General features: G+C 31.3%; 1 protein-coding gene across 1 annotated transcript in view; it reads right to left on the bottom strand.

Moving 5' to 3' along the window:
* LOC143078761 (uncharacterized) overlaps positions 1–19,914 on the bottom strand; it is a 49,776-nt gene that overhangs the window by 6,201 nt on the left and 23,661 nt on the right. The window contains exons 11-19 of the mRNA XM_076253714.1: positions 19,367–19,555; positions 18,272–18,334; positions 16,274–16,399; positions 14,229–14,918; positions 13,553–13,948; positions 11,162–11,302; positions 9,162–9,383; positions 7,220–7,420; positions 2,289–2,410 (exon numbers count right to left, since the gene is read on the bottom strand). Coding sequence (XP_076109829.1) covers positions 2,289–2,410; positions 7,220–7,420; positions 9,162–9,383; positions 11,162–11,302; positions 13,553–13,948; positions 14,229–14,918; positions 16,274–16,399; positions 18,272–18,334; positions 19,367–19,555 — 2,150 coding nt within the window. The remainder of the gene's footprint in view (positions 1–2,288; positions 2,411–7,219; positions 7,421–9,161; positions 9,384–11,161; positions 11,303–13,552; positions 13,949–14,228; positions 14,919–16,273; positions 16,400–18,271; positions 18,335–19,366; positions 19,556–19,914) is intronic.

Here is a 19,914-nt window from a genome sequence, read left to right as displayed (position 1 = left end):
ACATATTTTGACAATATATCTTGCAATTGTAATACTAATTTTTCTTCCTTTTCTAAAAATAATTTATATGAAGTTTTCCTTCCTAAAAATAAATTGGAATCTTGTTTTTCCCAATTGTAATACATACATTATATAATTAGTCAGAAAAATATCACATACTAGGAAAAAAATACTCGATTATCAGTTATATGATTTATATTACACAGGAGATTACATAAAACAGAGTTCTCGTTTGCTTTGCTGTATACATTGCAATGCGGTGAGGCCGGACGGTAACTATAGTAGGTAACATCTATGTCATTTGGTCTCTTGTGGATATTTGTGTCATTGCAAAAAACAATCATACCACATCATCTCATTCTTTAATAAACACAATCAGAAGAGATCGTGACAACTTTTTTTTTTATCGTTTAACCAATTGTAACACAAACTATATATAATGCAGCCTTTTAGATTAAAAATTTATGTTTCCGGCATGGTAATAAATATTTTATTTGTAATCAATGTTGGGTTTTTTATATCTGTAAAAATAGACTGTCAGGGAATTCTACATTTTCCCTATGTAATGATACTATAGGCTAAAATGGACTTTTTGGACATTTTTCCATAACTGTGACCAATTTGCATTATTTTGTGTTCTTGTTACATATTCTCTTGTTTGTTTGGGTTCTTTTTCAGAGGGAACACTATAAGTTATCTACGTTCATATCCGTAGACATGGATATTTTAACACCCTGAAGTACCCAAGTACACTATGAGGCGTAGCCGAAAGGTGTACAGGGTACTGAAGGGTGTTAAAATATCCATATCTACGGATATGAACGTAGATAACGAATTTATCCCCGGTCTTAGTCCGAATCGGACGAGTTTTATGGAAATTCGGGTACAAAGTGTAACGTGAAAACAACGTTTTTTTCATTATCTAAAAAAGTTTTATTGAAATTTGGAAATTTTGCATAGTTTCTACGGGGTGTAGGATACTACCTTTGGTAGAACCCTACAGGTAGTCAAATATAAGACGTTTTTAATACGGAGACAGAGAAACTTGATTGAGTCAAATTTGGCGCTCAATGTTGTGAGAGTTACGTCATAGATAGTGTGACGTCAACGTGGGTTATTTGCATAGCTAGGTCAGTAGTCCCATTCCTTGAAAATGTGGTAGTCAAGTGATGCATTTAATGAAATGAGTGTAAATGATCGGCATAATAGGACAAAATTGTAATGAATTAAATATTTCATTACAAACATCATGGATAATCTACAGAATTCAATATTTCACAAGGAGCAATCATGGAACTAAGGAAAACTTGCGTGAAGTTCCCCGGAACATTGGTTAGCAACGTCCGGGGATATGGGTTAGCAACACCCAGGGGCTATGGGTTTTGTAACGACGTGCGTTAACCAATCAAAATCCTAGATATATACTAAGCCGGGGATAAGATCTTTTTCCAAATTTATGTAACCAGGTTTTGATTACCTCGCATTAACCGTATACTTAAAGAAACTATTGTGTGTTATCTGATATGAACGGTTAATTAACCGTATACTTAAAGAAACTTGTGTGTTATCTGATATGAACGGTTAATTAACCGTATACTTAAAGAAACTATTGTGTGTTATCTGATATGAACGGTTAATTAACCGTATACTTAAAGAAACTTGTGTGTTATCTGATATGAACGGTTAATTAACCGTATACTTAAAGAAACTTGTGTGTTATCTGATATGAACGGTTAATTAACCGTATACTTAAAGAAACTATTGTGTGTTATCTGATATGAACGGTTAATTAACCGTATACTTAAAGAAACTTGTGTGTTATCTGATATGAACGGTTAATTGGACTTTTTTGGTTCAGATATTTGTTTTTTTCCGTTTAGATGCATTCTTAAATGCAGAAATACTGCTTTGCTTAGGTACAGCCACATTATTCCTCAGCAACTCTGCTATTTTTGTGGTCAGTAATAAGTTCCAACTTAACTATTTTCTACGCAGTATGCATACATAAAAAAAATCCAATTTAAAATAGAGTTTGTTGAAACAATATTCTTAATATAAAAAGAAGATGTGGTATGATTGACAATAAGACAACTATCCATAAAAGACCAAAATGACACAGACATTAACAACTATAGGTCACCGTACGGCCTTCAACAATGAGCAAAGCCCACACCACATAGTCAGCTATAAAAGGTAATGTCTTTATTGTTTGAATCTAGGTATAAACCTAATTATGATGTACTCACCTCTACTTATGATGTACTCACCTCTACTTATAATGTACTCACCTCTACTTTTAAAAAATTAGACGAATCTTCTTCAAATTTAAATTTCGTTGCTGATGTACTGGTCCCTGTTGGTGTTCCTTGTGTAGACGGAGTATAATTTTTGTGGGCAGGTATAGCATTTTCTGTCAAAATATACAATTATAATTTAACTTTGAATGAAACATGTCCTTTTTTGGCTAAAAGTTTATTATCTATAGACATAATTTTGGCATGTGAACGTGAAGCCATCATGTTTTTTATGAAAAAAAGTTAAAAATCACAAATATACTGAACTCCGAGGAAAATTTAATCGGATAGTCCCTAATCACATGCCAAATCAAATTACAAAACAAATCAAACGAATGGAAAACAACTGTAATATTCCGGACTTGGTACAGTCATTTTCAAATGTAGAAAATGGTGGATTGAGCCTGGTTTTATAGCGCTTAACCTTTTCCTTTTTACAACAGTCTCGTCAAATATGATTTACTCTTAACAATGACATTAAGAATTAAATTATCAGGAAAAACTATAATTATTGTTCTGTCTATTTCAAATAACCTTATACATGTGGTGCAGTCTTTTTAATAACCGCTATGTTTTCATTTTTATGTTATTTTTTCATAGACATAAAATATTACAATCAGTCCTGAATTAATATAATACCTGAATGGCTGTATGCCTAATATCAACGGGAAGAAAAACACGTTGTTCCAATTATTGGTATGTTTTGTCAAATTATTTTTCAAACACATTTGTTTTTGCTTTTTGACATGAGTATTATGTTCTGTTTAATAGAAGATTTTATCTACCTAGTATCTAACTGTAGACTTCAAAAGGATGCAGCTATATTGGATGCATCCCGAATATGACAACAAAAATGGAACATTAAAACACCATATGTCAACACCATGGACAATAAAACAAAGGAAAAATCAAAGAGAAAATATTGTCAACACCAAACCGAAAATAAAAAAATTCAGCGAAAGGAACGTCACAAAAAAAAAAGAAATCAAAACCATATATTAGATAAATTCATAACGTTTATATAAGTATTGCAAGTGATCTACAAGATTCATATTGAAGACTTTGTTTTGTAAAACATAACACCAAAATGAAATAATACTTTAATTTCGATTACATAAATCAGGTGAAAATTGATTATTATCATAGTAAATTCATATTTGCTTACAAAATCGACTGATTATTTATTACCAAATCATTTCTTTTGTCTATATCAATCATGCTTATAACGTAATCAAGGGATTGGATAGCCTAATATCCTGATAATGAGATGTCATTTGATCAATCATATTTACTTTTTTAGTAACACTGTGTCATTTTTTAGATAAATAAGCAAGAGTGTTTATAACGAAAAGCACTAATTATGTTATTGATTAGCTTCATATCATCCTTCATTTGATTTACATAGACAAATAAAATCGTATAATATAAGCAAAATGAGGATGTTAATTTGATGTGTGCTTCTTCGTTACATTTGTTGTTTTTATAGTGATTAATATGACAATACAATGTTGACTGCTGTACCCCTATTTTTGACATTTTTGACTATTGTGTCTGTTTGTTTTGTTCAAGCATCGGTGACAATATAATGGAATGTGATACGACTGTCATACAAGTGAGAGGTTTATCTAGCTATAAAACCAGGTTCAATCCACCATTTTCTACATTTGAAAATGCCTGTACCAAGTCAGGAATATGACAGTTCTTGTCCATTCGTTTTGATGCGTTTTGTCATTTGATTTTGCCATGTGATTATGGACTTTCCGAATTTATTTTCCTCTGAGTTTAGTATTTTTGTGATTTTACTTTTGATTATCTCAAGTGGTCATGCTAAAAAAGAATGGACTCTTAGTTGAACGTATGATAGTGCTTACGGTCAAATAATCTTTTTGTTTTGTATATGGTGTGGTTGCTTTTATTAACATTACTTTTAAAATGCTTTATTTGAATCAATGTTGATTTATTTATACCAGATCGCACAGCGCTATTGAAACTAAATCGTTCGTATTAATCATACTTCAAATGGTTTTTTTTATTAGCGTAGTGTTGTTAAGGATTAAGGATTTTTTGGGTGTTATAAATGTAACTTTGAATCTGTACAAAAAAAATTCTCGATGATACCAGGCTATTAAAACTCATCAGTGACGATCCATTAAACAAAAAGTAAAATAACAAAATACTGAACTCCAAAGGTAATTCAAAACAGAAATCCTTTATAAAATGTCAAATTCAAAAGCTCGAACACATCTAATGAAAAGAAAATAATTGTCTGACTAAGTTCAGGCATTTCCTTGTGTAGAAATTGGTGAATTAAACCTGGTTTTATACCTGAGGGTATCACCAGCCCAGTAGTCAGCACTTCGGTGTTGACATGAATATCAATTACATGGTCATTTTTATAAATTTTCTGTTTACAAAACTTTGAATTTTTCGAAAAACTAAGGATTATCTTACCCAGGAGTAGATTACCGTAGCCGTATTTGGCACAACTTTTTGGAATTTTGGGTCCTCAATGCTCTATAACTTTGTATTTGTTTGGTTTTTTAACTATTTTGATCTGAGCGTCACTGATGAGTCTTATGTAAACGAAACGCGCGTATGGCGTATAAAATTGTAATCCTGGTACTTTTGATAACTATTTATAGCTAGCTCTCATTCAAACAGCAGTTGCATAGAATTCTATTATTTGCCAACAATTTGTGAGCAAAACAGACAGACATAATAGGTAAAAACGTCAAAATCGAGAAACAGCAGTCAAATTGTGATAATACTAATCATTATAAAAACAAATAACTGTTTCAACAGAGAAACACAAAATGGCATGTAGACAAAATACATATGAAAAACAAAAACTCAAATTTGACCATAGCACAATAACACAATAACACAATGGCGGGATGTATAAAAACCGATCCGCGTCATATGTATATAATCAAAAATGAATAAGTGCAAAGTAGATAGAAAAAAAACAAGAATTTGTCCATAATACACGGATGCCCCACTCGCACAATCATTTTCTATGTTCAGTGGATCGTCAAATGGGGGAAAAACTCTAATTTGGCATTTAAATTAGACGAGCGAACGAACGACCAAACGGACGCAAAGACCAGAAAACATAATGCCCCTCTTCTATCGTAAATGGAACACAAATCACTATGTTCCAGAACATTGGGAACTAAAAATTATTTACTTTTTATAAAACTATATTTATTTTTGCTTGTTCTGATATATACATATAATTAGAAATCTTTTCTTATAAGATTCCGACGAGCTTAATGCGCACTATATTTTGTGTATTATTAAACCACTAATGTTTATGAGCTCTTCAATGTTCGAAGGAGTCTTATATTCTCAAATATGTTGGCCTCGACCATCATTGGAGAGGCATTTATTGGCGAAATCCACATCCAGTGCAGTTAGATTTGAACCATTGTTGCTATTATTTCTTACCCAAGAAAATTAAAATTTGCACAATTGTCAATTGAAAGTAAATGCTATATAAAGGCAACAGTAGTATACCGCTGTTCAAAACTCATAAATCTATAGACAAAAAACAAAATCGGGGTAACAAAACTAAAACTGAGGGAAACGCATTAAATATTAGAGGAGAACAACGACACAACATTAAAATGGAACACACACAGCAACGGACTAATCATTAGACAACATCCGATGAGAATAACCAATATAACATCAAAACCAAATACATGAATTTGGGATAGAAAAGTACCGTGACACGTCTTATAGTAATGTGAATTCACACTCAAAATAGGAGAAAACAAACGACACAACGGAAATACAACGTAAAAATGTTACACACACAGAAACGAACTATGATATAACAATGGCCATTTTCCTGACTTGGTACAGGACATTTTAAAAGAAAAAATGGTGGGTTGAACCTGGTTTTGTGGCATGCCAAACCTCGCACTTTGATGGCATTGTTAAATATAACATTAAAATGACAACATAATGATACAGGACTACAATACAAATAAATAGCAGAACGTATTAAGCAAAGAAACACATGAATAATAGATAACAAAAGGCATTAGGTTTTAAATTCATTACGTCAAAAACGCGCCTCGTCCAAACAAGACTTACCAGTGACGCCCAGATATAAAAGTTCGAAAGTCAAAAAAAGGGGACAAAGTTGTACAGCTCTGAGGATCAAAAGTTGAAAAAGGTTGTGCCAAATACGGCTTGGGTTTTTTGCTTGTGATAAGAACATCCTTATTATATAGAACAATTTATGCTATTGCAAGCAGTAAATTTTATCAAATGAATATAAAAGATTTACATGATAAAACTGACTATAATTTTCAAACTTGTTTCTGGAACAACTATTATAAGTACTAGGCGATCATTCAACATGGACCATTGTATTCATTTGATAAAATTTCAGGCAATAAATGACTGTTGTGATTTTACCGTGAAACATTAGATAACAAGAATGTGTCCATAGTACACGAATGCCCCACTCGCACTATCATTTTCTATGTTCAGTGGACCGTGAAATTGGGGTCAAAACTTTAATTTGGAATTAAAATTAGAAAGATCATATCATAGGGAACATGTGTACTAAGTTTCAAGTTGATGTAACTTTAACTTCATCAAAAACTACCTTGACCAAAAACTTTAACCTGAACTTCGCACTATCATTTTCTATGTTCAGTGGACCATGAAATTGGGGTCAAAACTATAATTTGGCATTAAAATTAGAAAGATCATATAATGGGGAACAAGTGTACTAAGTTTCAAGTTGATTAGACTTCAACTTCTTCAAAAACTACCTTGACTAAAAACTTTAACCTGAAGCGGACGGACGAACGGAGGCACAGACGGACGGACGAACGGAGGCACAGACCAGAAAACATAATGCCCCTCTACTATCGTAGGTGGGGCATAAAAACATTGTAAAGACTAACCTGCTTGTTTTTTAAGAATTTCATCTGTATCTTCGCAGCATTTGAAATATCTACTACATCTACGTCTAGTTAAAAGAAGCAATCCGAAGAGAATTAATAAAAGAAGAACTGTTATCATTCCTATCCAAATAGGCTCGTCCATCAGTGTACGTTTTGACTGAGTAGTAATATGGGGCTTCTCATAAAAACTGCAGTTTTGACCTATAAATAAAAAAAAAATAGTTGAGATAAACTTAAAATTTAAACAATGTTTAGAGTATTTGAATGATTTAAAGGTTTAAATTTGAGGAGTAAAATTATGTGAGTAATTCAGTAACTGGTGGAATAGGAAATAACTGCCGACCGATCACTAGTTTTAACAAAGAATTGTTCTATGGAGTTTATCTTTTAAAAAAAAATAAAACACAAGCGTTTTACAAGAACATATATAGCGTCTAGATCTTGAAAATTTTACATCTCTATTGAAATAATTTGAGTAAACATTTTATAAATACAGTAATTATTATGTTGCTGTGAAGATGAAGGTATGATTATGCCACATTTCACATTGTCGGCTCTTTTGTTTCAAAATCATTCCGTATTATAACTTTTTCAAATTACTTTACAGTCAGGATTCTACTTCGTCAAAATTATCTCCCCCTTACGCCAGTTCATTTTCACAATCGTAGAAATGGAAGCCATTGTAGGGATGACGCGCTGCCAATTTTGCTCTCGGAAAGCGATAAATTTATCCACATTGCACCATTACGATCCTTATATGTCAGTTGTATTGTAAAAGACAAATGTATCAACTAGCTAATGAGCATCACTTAATGATCCTGTCTGCATTGATTCAACTTAAAACTATTGTCTGATCGGTTGTCAGGTGGAATTTTCGAAAATTCATAAACATTTAAAAAAAATTCTAATTAAATATTTCGTGGAAGGGCAGACTAGATTTTGTAAGTGGTTGAAGACTATAAACCCTAGTTTTCACACACAAAAAATTATAATTTTTCGAAGATATGCATTTTCATTATCCAACTTGAAAGACTGTCGTTAAGTACTTTCAGTAAAAAAAATAGCTACTCGAACACACCTACTCTGTTTTTGTGATTCATTAGATAGGTATTTCACTTGACCCATATATTTCATCTTTTAGTACTGTGATTTTTTTATGTTATAAAGTTAACCTGTAGCTTTGATATATAAAAATGATAGAATCTGAAGCGAGAAGATGTATGAAATACTCTTGCTTTAAACATTAAAAGGTGCACTCGATTTTCTCTTTTCGATACAATTGTTACCCATTTTTTGGAATTTGTTCTTGAGTCACATAATGGAAGGGCAGAAACGAAAATTACTGAACTAATAGATTGATATGTTTTCCGTCCGTGGTAAATTTAAAAAAAAAAATCGGAGGTTATGCATTTTCTACATTCAACTTGAAAGATACCCATGTCGTCGACTTGATATCTAATTGTTATACTTAACTATGTACTAAATAGATTGAAAACTTATGCAAATGGCGTTTTTAAAATAAAACACTTCGCAATTGAGGAGAAAATTGTAATTTTGTTCGTTTCTATTAACTTTTAAAATTTTTGTCACTATAGTAAACATTACAGTAAGCATTTATCGCCTTCTCTAACAAAGAGCTTCGATTCTTTTGTTCTATTTCAACCGGGTTTCCGACTGTTTAGTAACTTGTTCACAAATACGTCTGTTAGGTATCAATCTATATATGTGAGTTTTTGAACCTTGTCTCACAAGTTGTTTTTCTTTCAAGTATTGAAAACTCCAAAAACTACAAATGCAATAATTCTAATACTTGTTTTAAGATATTAATCGAGGTACAAAATAGATAGATTGCTGCAATATGCCTTGTTTAGGGCTATACTTAGTATGAAGATGGCTTATTTTTTGTCATTTCTGTTCAAATTTGTAAACGTTGTCTTATTACCTGTCCACTCTTTGTTACAGCTACATGGTTTTCCTGAAATGGCATCCACTATACAAACACCATTGCCCGAACATACCATTGCAGCACATTCAATCGACGTTATTTCACAATTCGCTCCCCAGAAGTCTTTATCACAGTCACAACTATAACCGCCATTATCAAGAACACATGTCCCATGTTGGCATACAGGTAAATCGCACCAGGAAACTTGACAGAACATCCCTTATAAAATACAATTAGGATTATAAGACAATGAGATTGAGTGTCCAACTGAAACGTTAATTATTTTAACTCGGTATTAATAATTTAATATCCTTTTAATGGAATTAAACTTACCTAAAATAGTTCATATTGTTGTTCGACGTGATATTATGATGAAAACTATACATTTATTTCCTGTTTCTGAGGGAGATATGAAGATTTGTTCACCCAAGAATATTCATATTTCACGAGGGCTGTGCCAGAGAGAAATGTGATTTTTCGAGGGTGAGCAAATTTTATCTCCCGAAGCAAAGTGAATTGAATGTTTTATTCCACTGCCTATGCTTTGATTACTACCTGAACATAAAATATTAGTTTGCATACATTTTTAGGCAGATCCTCATGTTTTTATTATTAAACACATGCCATACCCAGTGATAAACAGTACGGATCAAAAGTTGATTATTAGATATAAGAAGATGTGGTATGAGTGCCAATGAGACAAATCTCCATCCAAGTCACAATTTATAAAAGTAAACCATTATCGGTTAAAGTATGGTCTTCAACACGGAGCGTTTGCTCACACCGTACAACAAGCTATAAAGGACACCAAAAATGACAAGTGTAAATCCATTTAAATGAGAAATTAAACGGTCTAATCTCACTTATGAATCACATGAAATATAGCATTGAAGGGCATAGTAAAAAAAGGGAATCAATCTGAATCTGAACGTTATTATAAAAAGTTTTGGTTTTGGTTAGAAATTAATTTCATATACATTTGTATGAAATTAATATTTTGTTTTGGATAATTACTGACATTTTGTCAAATATTACCCTATTTTTTTGTTTTTTAACATGTCCAGTTAATCATAATTTTGAAAAAGTTTCGTTAAAACTTGAAGTACAGTTAACACGAATCTATACTACAGTAAATTTTAGTAAATATTCAAGGTCTTTCAAAAAGGGGAAATCAAGTCAGATGAAATTGACCCTACCTCTTTAATCAATTCCAAAAGATAAAGTTTTGTTTTATTCACCAACATCAATGCATTCTTTTGATAATATTGATCCTGTGTTGGAACGCGTTTTAAAAAAAAAAGCCCCTATTGAACATTAGTTTCTTAATTATTAAAAGGCGTCCCAACAAATATTTCACAAGAGTTCCAGCTCTCAAAAGACATGATTTCAAGCACACCTTAAAACAGATGAAGTTATCCTAACACATTAACAGTCTCTCAGAAATAGAACACAGTGTCTTAAGATTATACAAGACACGATTGTCAAATAATAATCTGATACAATTGAATGCTAATCTGAAGAAAAAAAAACATTGTCTGACAAAACCATCTGAGATCAGATAGACAGATGTAGCTGTAAATGTTTGTCTATGAAATGATGAAACATTGATCTCTACAATATTTTACGGAAAATAAAATGCTAAATTATTTATTAATTGTATTTTGTCTTACATAATTTCAATATATTTTCCAGTTTTCTCGACATTTTATGTACAAAGACAAATTAAGATTGATCGGTTATCTTCAGCATTCTTTTATCGTAAAATCACAGGAAAAAAATAGTGAACAAATGAAAGAAATTATTCATTAAATTAGGTTTAATTATGTAATATTGATGTTAAACAATACACAAGTTGTCAATAAATATAGATATGAATGTAGGTGTATAATTAACATTCCATTTTACACGAATATTCAAGAATATGTACAACATCTGACGACGTGCATCTGAATCTGAGAAGCCATATTGTCTTTTGAAATAGATATATATAAACCTACCTGTGAAATGTACAGGGCAATGGCAGATATATTCTTCGGTTGATACATTTAGACAATATCCTCCATTTAAACAACTTTTATTTGAGCAGTCAGCAAAAGGAGTGTTTGGATATGCTTCTGTTTTCAAAAGGTAGTCAATATCTAAAAAATAAAAATAAAATGAAATCTTTAATTCTGACGATTTTCTCTTTTGTGATTTAAACAATGATATTGCAAATTAAATTAATTAATATTTTTTCTCCTATCATTGTCTGAAATATTTTGTAGAAGGGAAATACGTGTTGATACCATGGAAATATTTTACAATACATGCAGAATCTGTCTTATTAATGAAAAAGAAAAAAATCATGTTTGATTGTTTTGTATGACTCCTTGTCATTTTTTATAGCATTCATTTATAATGTTATGATTAAAATATGGTGTGAGTTTTTAAAAATTGAGACATCAACTACACAATTTAATAAAACCAAAATTCAATATGAAGACATACAGAACATTTGGAAAGGTAAAAACTACCCTAACCAAACTACAATAAAGGAGAACAATCAAACAAACGTCCATAATGTCCATAAGTAACTAACAACTTTCAGTAACACTATCCATTATCTGAATATAACTAAAATACCAGATCTTCATTAATTCCACCATTATCACTGAAGTAACATTGATTGTTAAATTTTTGCAATACTTTGACACTGTCTCACGTTATTTTTTGGCTTGGTATATTGCATATATACTAGCCCTGTTTAAGAAATAATTGATGCAAGCTATACTTTATTGTAGTTTTAACATGGGTAGGCATTATATTCGTGATTATTTTTGCCCGAGCGATATAGTTCTATTCAGATTGACAATTTTGGTAATTTCTATGTCCAATGTGTATAAATGTAGAGTGTTTGTGTAGGCTCTTCCATACACCTCCCTTTTTTTATTTGTAAACTAACAAACGACTGGCAACGTTATTTTTCAGAGGGAGGAGTTTTGAACAGCCAGCATGAACGGTTGTCCTATCTAGGTCAAATATGTCAATTTCGAATTGCAACACATTACAGTCATGATAAATGAATAAGTAACAACATGTGCATCAATTAAGAGTATTGAAGTGTTTTACGTTAATGAAATATATTGAATGCATGCCAATTTATAAAATTTATTTTTCAGCTGTAGTCAATATACGCATGTGCAAACAAATTTTATTGGATATAGAGCATGGGTTTATTCATAAAGCGAAAGAAGCACGTCATATTAGAATAATTTTCGAAGACTGATTGTTTTCCTCTTAATGTTATTTCTCTGTTTTTGACGTTTGGTTGATATCTCTTTGATATATAGCCAACATCAAACTTATTCGTGTAAGTTAGTCTTTTATGCTAAGAACGATCATATAATTTTTTACAATTCTTTCTACATAATATTATTACGTTAAAGCTTTACATTATTATAAATTCCTGCAAGTGGAATCCTATTTCCACTATAAAACCTAATATTTATGATCGAACTTAGTTATATTCACTTATGATACCAAAATTTGATATCTGTATTCCTGTTTTAAAAGGTTTGAGTAATAACAATCTGATAAATATCACACAAATATGGAACAGGCAGAACAATGCACTCAAAAAGAAGGATACTAGGGATTAGCCTTTCCAGGAACATACTCCTATTTGCCACAAATTTTGTATTTAGATCTTATGTAGCTCTATAGTATATGATTTGAACAGAATGAGTTCCCAGCTATACTGTAGGAATAAATCGTTGATGTATTACTGGTGCAATATTTTAAACGGAATTTTCTTTATTTTTGTTTTTATTGCATTTTTGTTTTTATCAATTATACCGGCGTTACATGAAACCATTTTCATGTACAGATTTATTTTACACTTTTCGTTATTCAGTCGATCAGTATTGAAAGCACTGCATCAGTGGTTGTCTTTTTGTCTATTTTGGCTGAAATTAAATATTGGCGACTGCTTTTAAATAGTCCATATTAACTGTATTTACAATTTTCTGGTTAATGATGATTTTTAACCAAAAAAGTGGTAAAGTTTATTATATATTTAGTTTACCACTAGACATCTAATATTATTTGTACCGTATGGGTTGTGATATTTATTATACCAATATCTATGCAAAAAGAATGGTGCCAAATTTCCGTGTTTAAAAAAATCCTCTGGCACTTAGCCGTAAAAACTAAACATTATTGCAATTACAAAAGCAAGCAATGCATTCTATATTTAATTTTTTTCCGATTGAAAGACTGCGATTTGACTCATTTTGACTACAAAATGTTTTGATATTTGCAACACACAAAACTCTCATTATCTAAACAGTGGTTAATGCAAATGTACAGATCACTGATTGATGTACACGTAAGACATTAAAGGAACTAACCCGGTTTTACAGAAAATGTGGCACTATATTTGCTCAAACTTCTGTCGTCAGTCTCTGCACCAATTTTGAAAATTATTTTCAGTTTGTTTAGATTTGATTGTATAACAACTTGCTCCTCTCCACCTGACGTACACGATGAGTTCATCATTGTAATGGTGTTGAATTTTCCTAGTGTATCATCAATAACTTCTAAAGTAGATAAGCTACAGTTTCCATTCATTTTCGGAACATATGAAGACATATTCAGATCTATTCGGTATCCAATAGGGGCAACTAAACTTGTAATCTGAACTATATTTAGGGGTGGAAAATCAGGATAATGCGGGCTATTAATCTCTCCACTGGAATTTGGTTGAAGCTTTTTTGCTGTAACAACTTTTGGAGTAGGAGAATAATCTGCAGAAGAAAATAATAATGTCAAAAATAAATATGAATTACAGAAATAAAGTAATGTCGGTTCGAAAACGGAATACAATATTAAGTACATTGTAATAGTTTTGTAAGATAATTCAAACTTAATTGAACAAAATAAGAAAAGTATATAAGGCGAACATTGTTTTATGATTCGTGCATTTGAAACATCCAGTGCAAAAGTTATTGAAAAAAATCCTAATTTGCATACATTAATCTAGTAATAAAGCTTTAAGTTTTATATCCTTTTTTATTTGATACATACCTATATAGTAGTTTCCTAGGAAACCATCATCTTGATATAACTGCTTTGAATTAAGGCACAAATTTATTGAATTATTGGAAGAAATTATTGTCTCAGATACAGAGCGAAATTGGTTATAACTGCAGAACTGTTTTGATTTTCCCTCAGGTGTATAAATTATGCTGACACAAGATTCGTCAGCAGCAAATTTTGAATAAGCAACATGAAGAATCACTCTAGACCCAGTAGGTGTATTTATGTAAGAACAACAAAAGCGTTCATCCATAAAAGGTTTGCGAAAATTGAATGATTTAATTATTCCATAGTTTCCATACGACTGAACGTCAAAGCAATTAATTGTATTAACAAACGTCCATTTGAAATGGAATCCATCTCCTAAAACACTTTCATCACTTCGGAATGTAATCGATGCATTGTTTGTTAAAGTAATGAAATATTTCGGCATATTAGATGTCATGTTCCCACACAAAGAAGTCGCGTTTTTGAAACCTTTAAATATCAGAGCATCATATAAACAATTTGATTGATATTCTAAATCTAAGAATGTTATTTCTAATACAATACGGTGATATTTTGGCGCTCGAAATCTGTATATTTTAATACGATTGTTGTCATAATGTACACTATCATCTTTAATCATTGATATTTCACCAGCATATGACGTGCAATTGACAGTAGAGGTCTGAATTTCTGAAATGGAAAAGATATTTATTTTATATTTATTGAGATAAATAATATCAAAATATTATTCTGCAAAAGTGCAGTGATACAGGTAATCTAAATCAAGTGGAATATATAGTTGTTTACTTGAAAACCATGATCTTTTAAAAGTTGTTTTTAATGAAAGCGGAAGATTACTGAATTATTAATACACATCAATGTCTCAAACATATATCGACAAAATGTGTATGACCGCAGGACTGTTTTGATCCACATCTTTTAGATAGTTGTCCCATTGGTTATTTTAGATCATCTACTGGTTTTATATGTATACCATCTTTACACTGAAATGAAGGCGACAGTAGTTTATCGATGTTCATATTTCGCAAATCGACTAGAAGAGACTAAATGAATACTTTGACTAAAACTCAATCGATAACTCACATAAACTGTTTGTGCTAGCAAATTCACCCATGATGGAACAGTTGCATGCCGTAAGATATATATCAAATTGAAAAGACCAGATTTTTGCAAACTCAGCCTTGTTTGGAAAATATGAGTGGTTAAAACAACTGTTATAAGGGGCACAGCTGTCAAATTCATGTTCACCGATTTGACTCAAATTCTCATATTTGTTTTATAACAATGTAAAACATTTATTCAAATTATAAAAAGTATAAAATAAACAAACATAAAGATATAAACAGATAGTGTTACTCGTGCAATTGGATTCTTCTAGGTCTATTTGATTTCATTTATAGATTAAAAATATATGTTAATCATCATTTTTACCTGGATAAGAATGATTTTTTTAAGGATCGAATCAATCAATCAAATGATTTACCTTTGTTAAACTTTCAATGTTGACATTCGTTTCCTTTGAATAATCAAACACGCACACAATTCATGCGTTATCCAACTCTAGATAAGGGGTTCAATTAAAGTTCACATGAATACGGATTCAATGAGGTCGAATTATTCACTTGCAAATGAATAGTTCATTATCAATGTTTCTTACTTTATTATAACAAAATTGTACCAAACTGGGTTCTACAAGTAAATTATCATTTCACTATTTTCTTTCATTACTGATTGAATGAAAAAAAAAATCATTATATATCTCGTAGCTAGTTCCCCTTTAATGATCTGATTGTAATTAGTTCTTACATACTGGGGATGCATTATTATACGTTAGATACCAATTTTCGTTGATTTCGTGGTAACCCGAGAACCACGAATTTTAATGTTCTACGAATAACAAATTTTCTATAAGAATGTATGTAGATTTTGAAAAAAACATGTAATCAAATATTCACTAAAATGCAAGTTTTCCTCAATCCCCGAAAATTGATGCCAACGAAAATAAAATATCTTACAGTACTTACTTTTTTCAGGAACGGACCAAGCACAGACAAATGATGCATTTATATCACATGGAACACTTTGAACTGATAAAATTGGTTGAACTGTTCCTCTTGCTGGGATTATTTGCATCACTTCACATGTGTCACCTATCAATGAAAAACAGAAAAAAAATGTTTACTTCAATATGTTTTTCATCATATATAGATTTTAATATTTAATGCAAAAACAAGACGAGTAAATGTTTAATTCATACGTCACGTATGACACTCTATAGCAGTTATTTGGGAAGAACATAATTTGGTGTTATAATAATTCTTCATTTAAAAGTTGTAAATTTTCATTTATAAAATATTACCTCAAGGAATAATCAAAATCTCTGTAACTAATCAAATACTTGTGTGTTTTGAATCAAATGATTTCAACTTCCATCCACAAATAGTCTTCATACGTTGATTGAATTATCTTAAGGATGTACTCTTCTGACGATTTTAACGTAATTTGGAAGTGGTCAACGGGAGATAACTCGCGATTGACTTCGATGTCGCAAAATGGCTGAAAAAGTCATATTTCGCAGAAGATAAATATTATCGTTTAAATGTACATTAATTGTTTCCATATTTTCATTTAGTAAAAAATAAATTAATAAAAGGTAAATAGAAATGGTTGTATAAAAATAGAACGACTTACTCAAAGTCCCGGATGTGAGTCGGCAATGTAAACAATCGTCTGCCGGTAGATATTGTTTACATTGATTATGGTACGCAAAGTGAAAGGTTTTAAGAGTAAAAAGCAGACGGAGCGGTTACGGAAATTTTTGCAGGGTCTAGTAGATCGGAGTAGCGAAAGACGTGCAACAGATGACAAGGTTCTTTCCGTTTTGAAGGACCATTCCTATGCATCCGCAAATGATGTCAACCCCCCATACACGTCGCAGAGCAGTTGTTTTCAACTTCGACACAAACTTCCTGGTCTATGGGCAGACGCATAGTGGAACTTGGTGTTCTTGCAGAGGGTCTGTCTGGTTGTAAAAAGTGTGGACTACCTCTGCAGTTGACTCATGCATCTGGCATTGTGACATATGGATTGTCAGCTATTATCAAGGTAAAAATTCACAGACATTTATATTCTATCTCTTTGTATGAAGAAGATGTTCCTTTAGGATAAGGGGAACTGCCCACCTTCTTTTGCACATGCTCTCTCTCTCTTCAAATTCACAAACTTTAAACAATCAACTTTAAGTGATCATGAGAAATGTGTTTTTCTAGTGGTTATGCTGCCCATTTTTTTTTATGTTGAACCGCCTATCTTAAGAATTTTTCATCATAGCAATCCCTCTCTTTTGGACAAGAATTTGATTTTTTTTAGGAGAAGTATGAATTATAATGCCCTGCATTAAGTGTCAACATGTGATAATAAATCACCAAAAGGGAAAACGTCAAATGGAGAACACTGATTACAAATCCTTCCAACGGAAGTAAATTACACATTATTACAGCTTCATGTGTATACTGGATGATTTAATATACTATGATTAATTTCTAAATGTATAATTTATAAAGGATCAAAATAATTTTAAAATTCAAAGAGAGTTGAAATCTGATATTCTGAGCGAATTTCGACAATTAAGAATGTTCTATCAAAATAAAAACTATATTGTATTGAAAGAAAGTTATATGATGGATTTAAGGTAACTTACGTACATTTATTCAATTTGGTTAATGATGGCCTTCAAATAAATTAATTACAAAACTATGTAAATTTGAAAAATTGTTTCCAATATTGAAAATTCAAAAATCTTGTAACGTATTATGTCAACGCAGTGGTGTGAAAAAAAAATGAATAGTTTAAATTTATTATATGAGAATTGAAAATGTTGTTAGTTTTCAAAAAGAGAAAAAGAACATTTGGCTTTACAAAACAATAAGAAACTGAATAATATTTGTAGTGCCTTATTATCGTCAAAAGTTCTTGCAACAAAATATATCGAACATATAAAAGAACAAATATTGTTTATATACCTTTGTTTTTTGTATTAGTATTTAACCAAATGAAAATAGATTCGTTTGCATACATAGCTTGGTCTGAAATGAAAAATAAATAAGTTAATAAACTATTGAGTTATTAAACAATTCATATACAAAAGTGATTGCCATGTTAAAAAGTATATATACTATTTAGCCTTATAATGACGACGATACATTTGGAGCAGGATCTGCCTACCTTTCCGAAGTACCTAGGATCAACGCTAGTTTTTGTGGTGATTGTGGTGCTTAGTCTTTAGTTTTTTATGTTGCGTCTTGTGTTGCTTAGTCTTTAGTTTTCTGTGTTGCGTCTGTTTGGTGTTTTTTTAGTCATGGCGTTGCCAGTTTCCTTTCGATCTACGAGTTTAAATGTCCCTCTCGTATCAATCGCCCCTCTTTTCCATCAAAATGTTTATTTTCTATTACCCTCATAGACGACCACGTCCCGTTTCCCGTTCATGAGTTTATGACATATATATAATAACCAATCATAATTTACTTGCAATAAGGAAAAAGTAAAAACACAAAAATACTGAACTCCGAGGAAAATTCAAAAAGGAAAATCAAAAATCAAAAGGCAAAATCAAAAGTCCAAACACATCAAACGAATGGATAACAACTGTCATATTCCTGACTTGGTACAGGCATTTTCTAATGTAGAAAATGGTGGATTGAACCTGGTTTTATAGCTAGCTAAACCTCACGACATTTAACCTCTATTTATCCGAGTCCGTCTTTTGTTTTGTATGGAATACTTAGAACTGTTTTTTGTCTTCATATTTTTGTTTCTTATTGTCTTATAGTTTTAGTGTCTTCTTTTGTTAACAGTAATACGCCTTTTAACAGTGATAACCCTTTTAACAGTGATAAGCATGTTAACCATGATAAGCTTGTTAAAAGTGATAAGCTTGTTAACAGCGATAAGCATGTTAACCATGATAAACTTGTTAAAAGTGATAAGCTTGTTAACAGTGATAAGCAAAGGTAATTGAGGGGGATTAAAAGCAAGAATATATATATATTTCGAGGCATAAATTTTCAACTTTGGTAAACCTGAATAAGAACATTTTATTAACATGTTGTTTCACTTACTATTAGATGAATCCGCATAGTTGCTAATAAGATACGCAGCCGTTACAGACGAATTTGACCAAAGATTTGCTTGTAATCCTCTACACCAGTCAATAGCTGTCTGATAAGTAACATCTCTCAGGAACGGTTGTATACACGTTGATGGTCTCAGATAAAATGATGTACCATTTAAACTATCACAATTGTTATCTGTATGAAATATAAGAAAACAATATGTTATACAATACAAAACTGTGAAAAATTAAACAAATGTGACAGATCCGTGGCACATTGAAGAAATGTTTGTCCAACAAATATTTCTCTTTAATAATCAACAAAGAAAAGAGTTACAACGCCAGGGAAATACTGGTTGGTTATGTTGAGTTTTCATATCACGAATTTTGGCAAATAATAATTCATGTAATCTAAGATATAATCCTTTTTGATACTTTCGGTCAACCCTGTTATCCTTATATGTATAAGAAAATGTAAATTTTAGAATAATATCTATAATTATATCCCAACTTCTCCTTACAGTGTTGATCTGATTCGGATTGCCCCACCCAGAT

This window comes from Mytilus galloprovincialis, chromosome 6 (assembly GCF_965363235.1).
Source record: "Mytilus galloprovincialis chromosome 6, xbMytGall1.hap1.1, whole genome shotgun sequence".
In the NCBI taxonomy this organism is placed as follows: Eukaryota; Metazoa; Mollusca; class Bivalvia; order Mytilida; family Mytilidae; genus Mytilus; species Mytilus galloprovincialis.
This window is presented reverse-complemented; position numbering and strand designations above follow the sequence as displayed.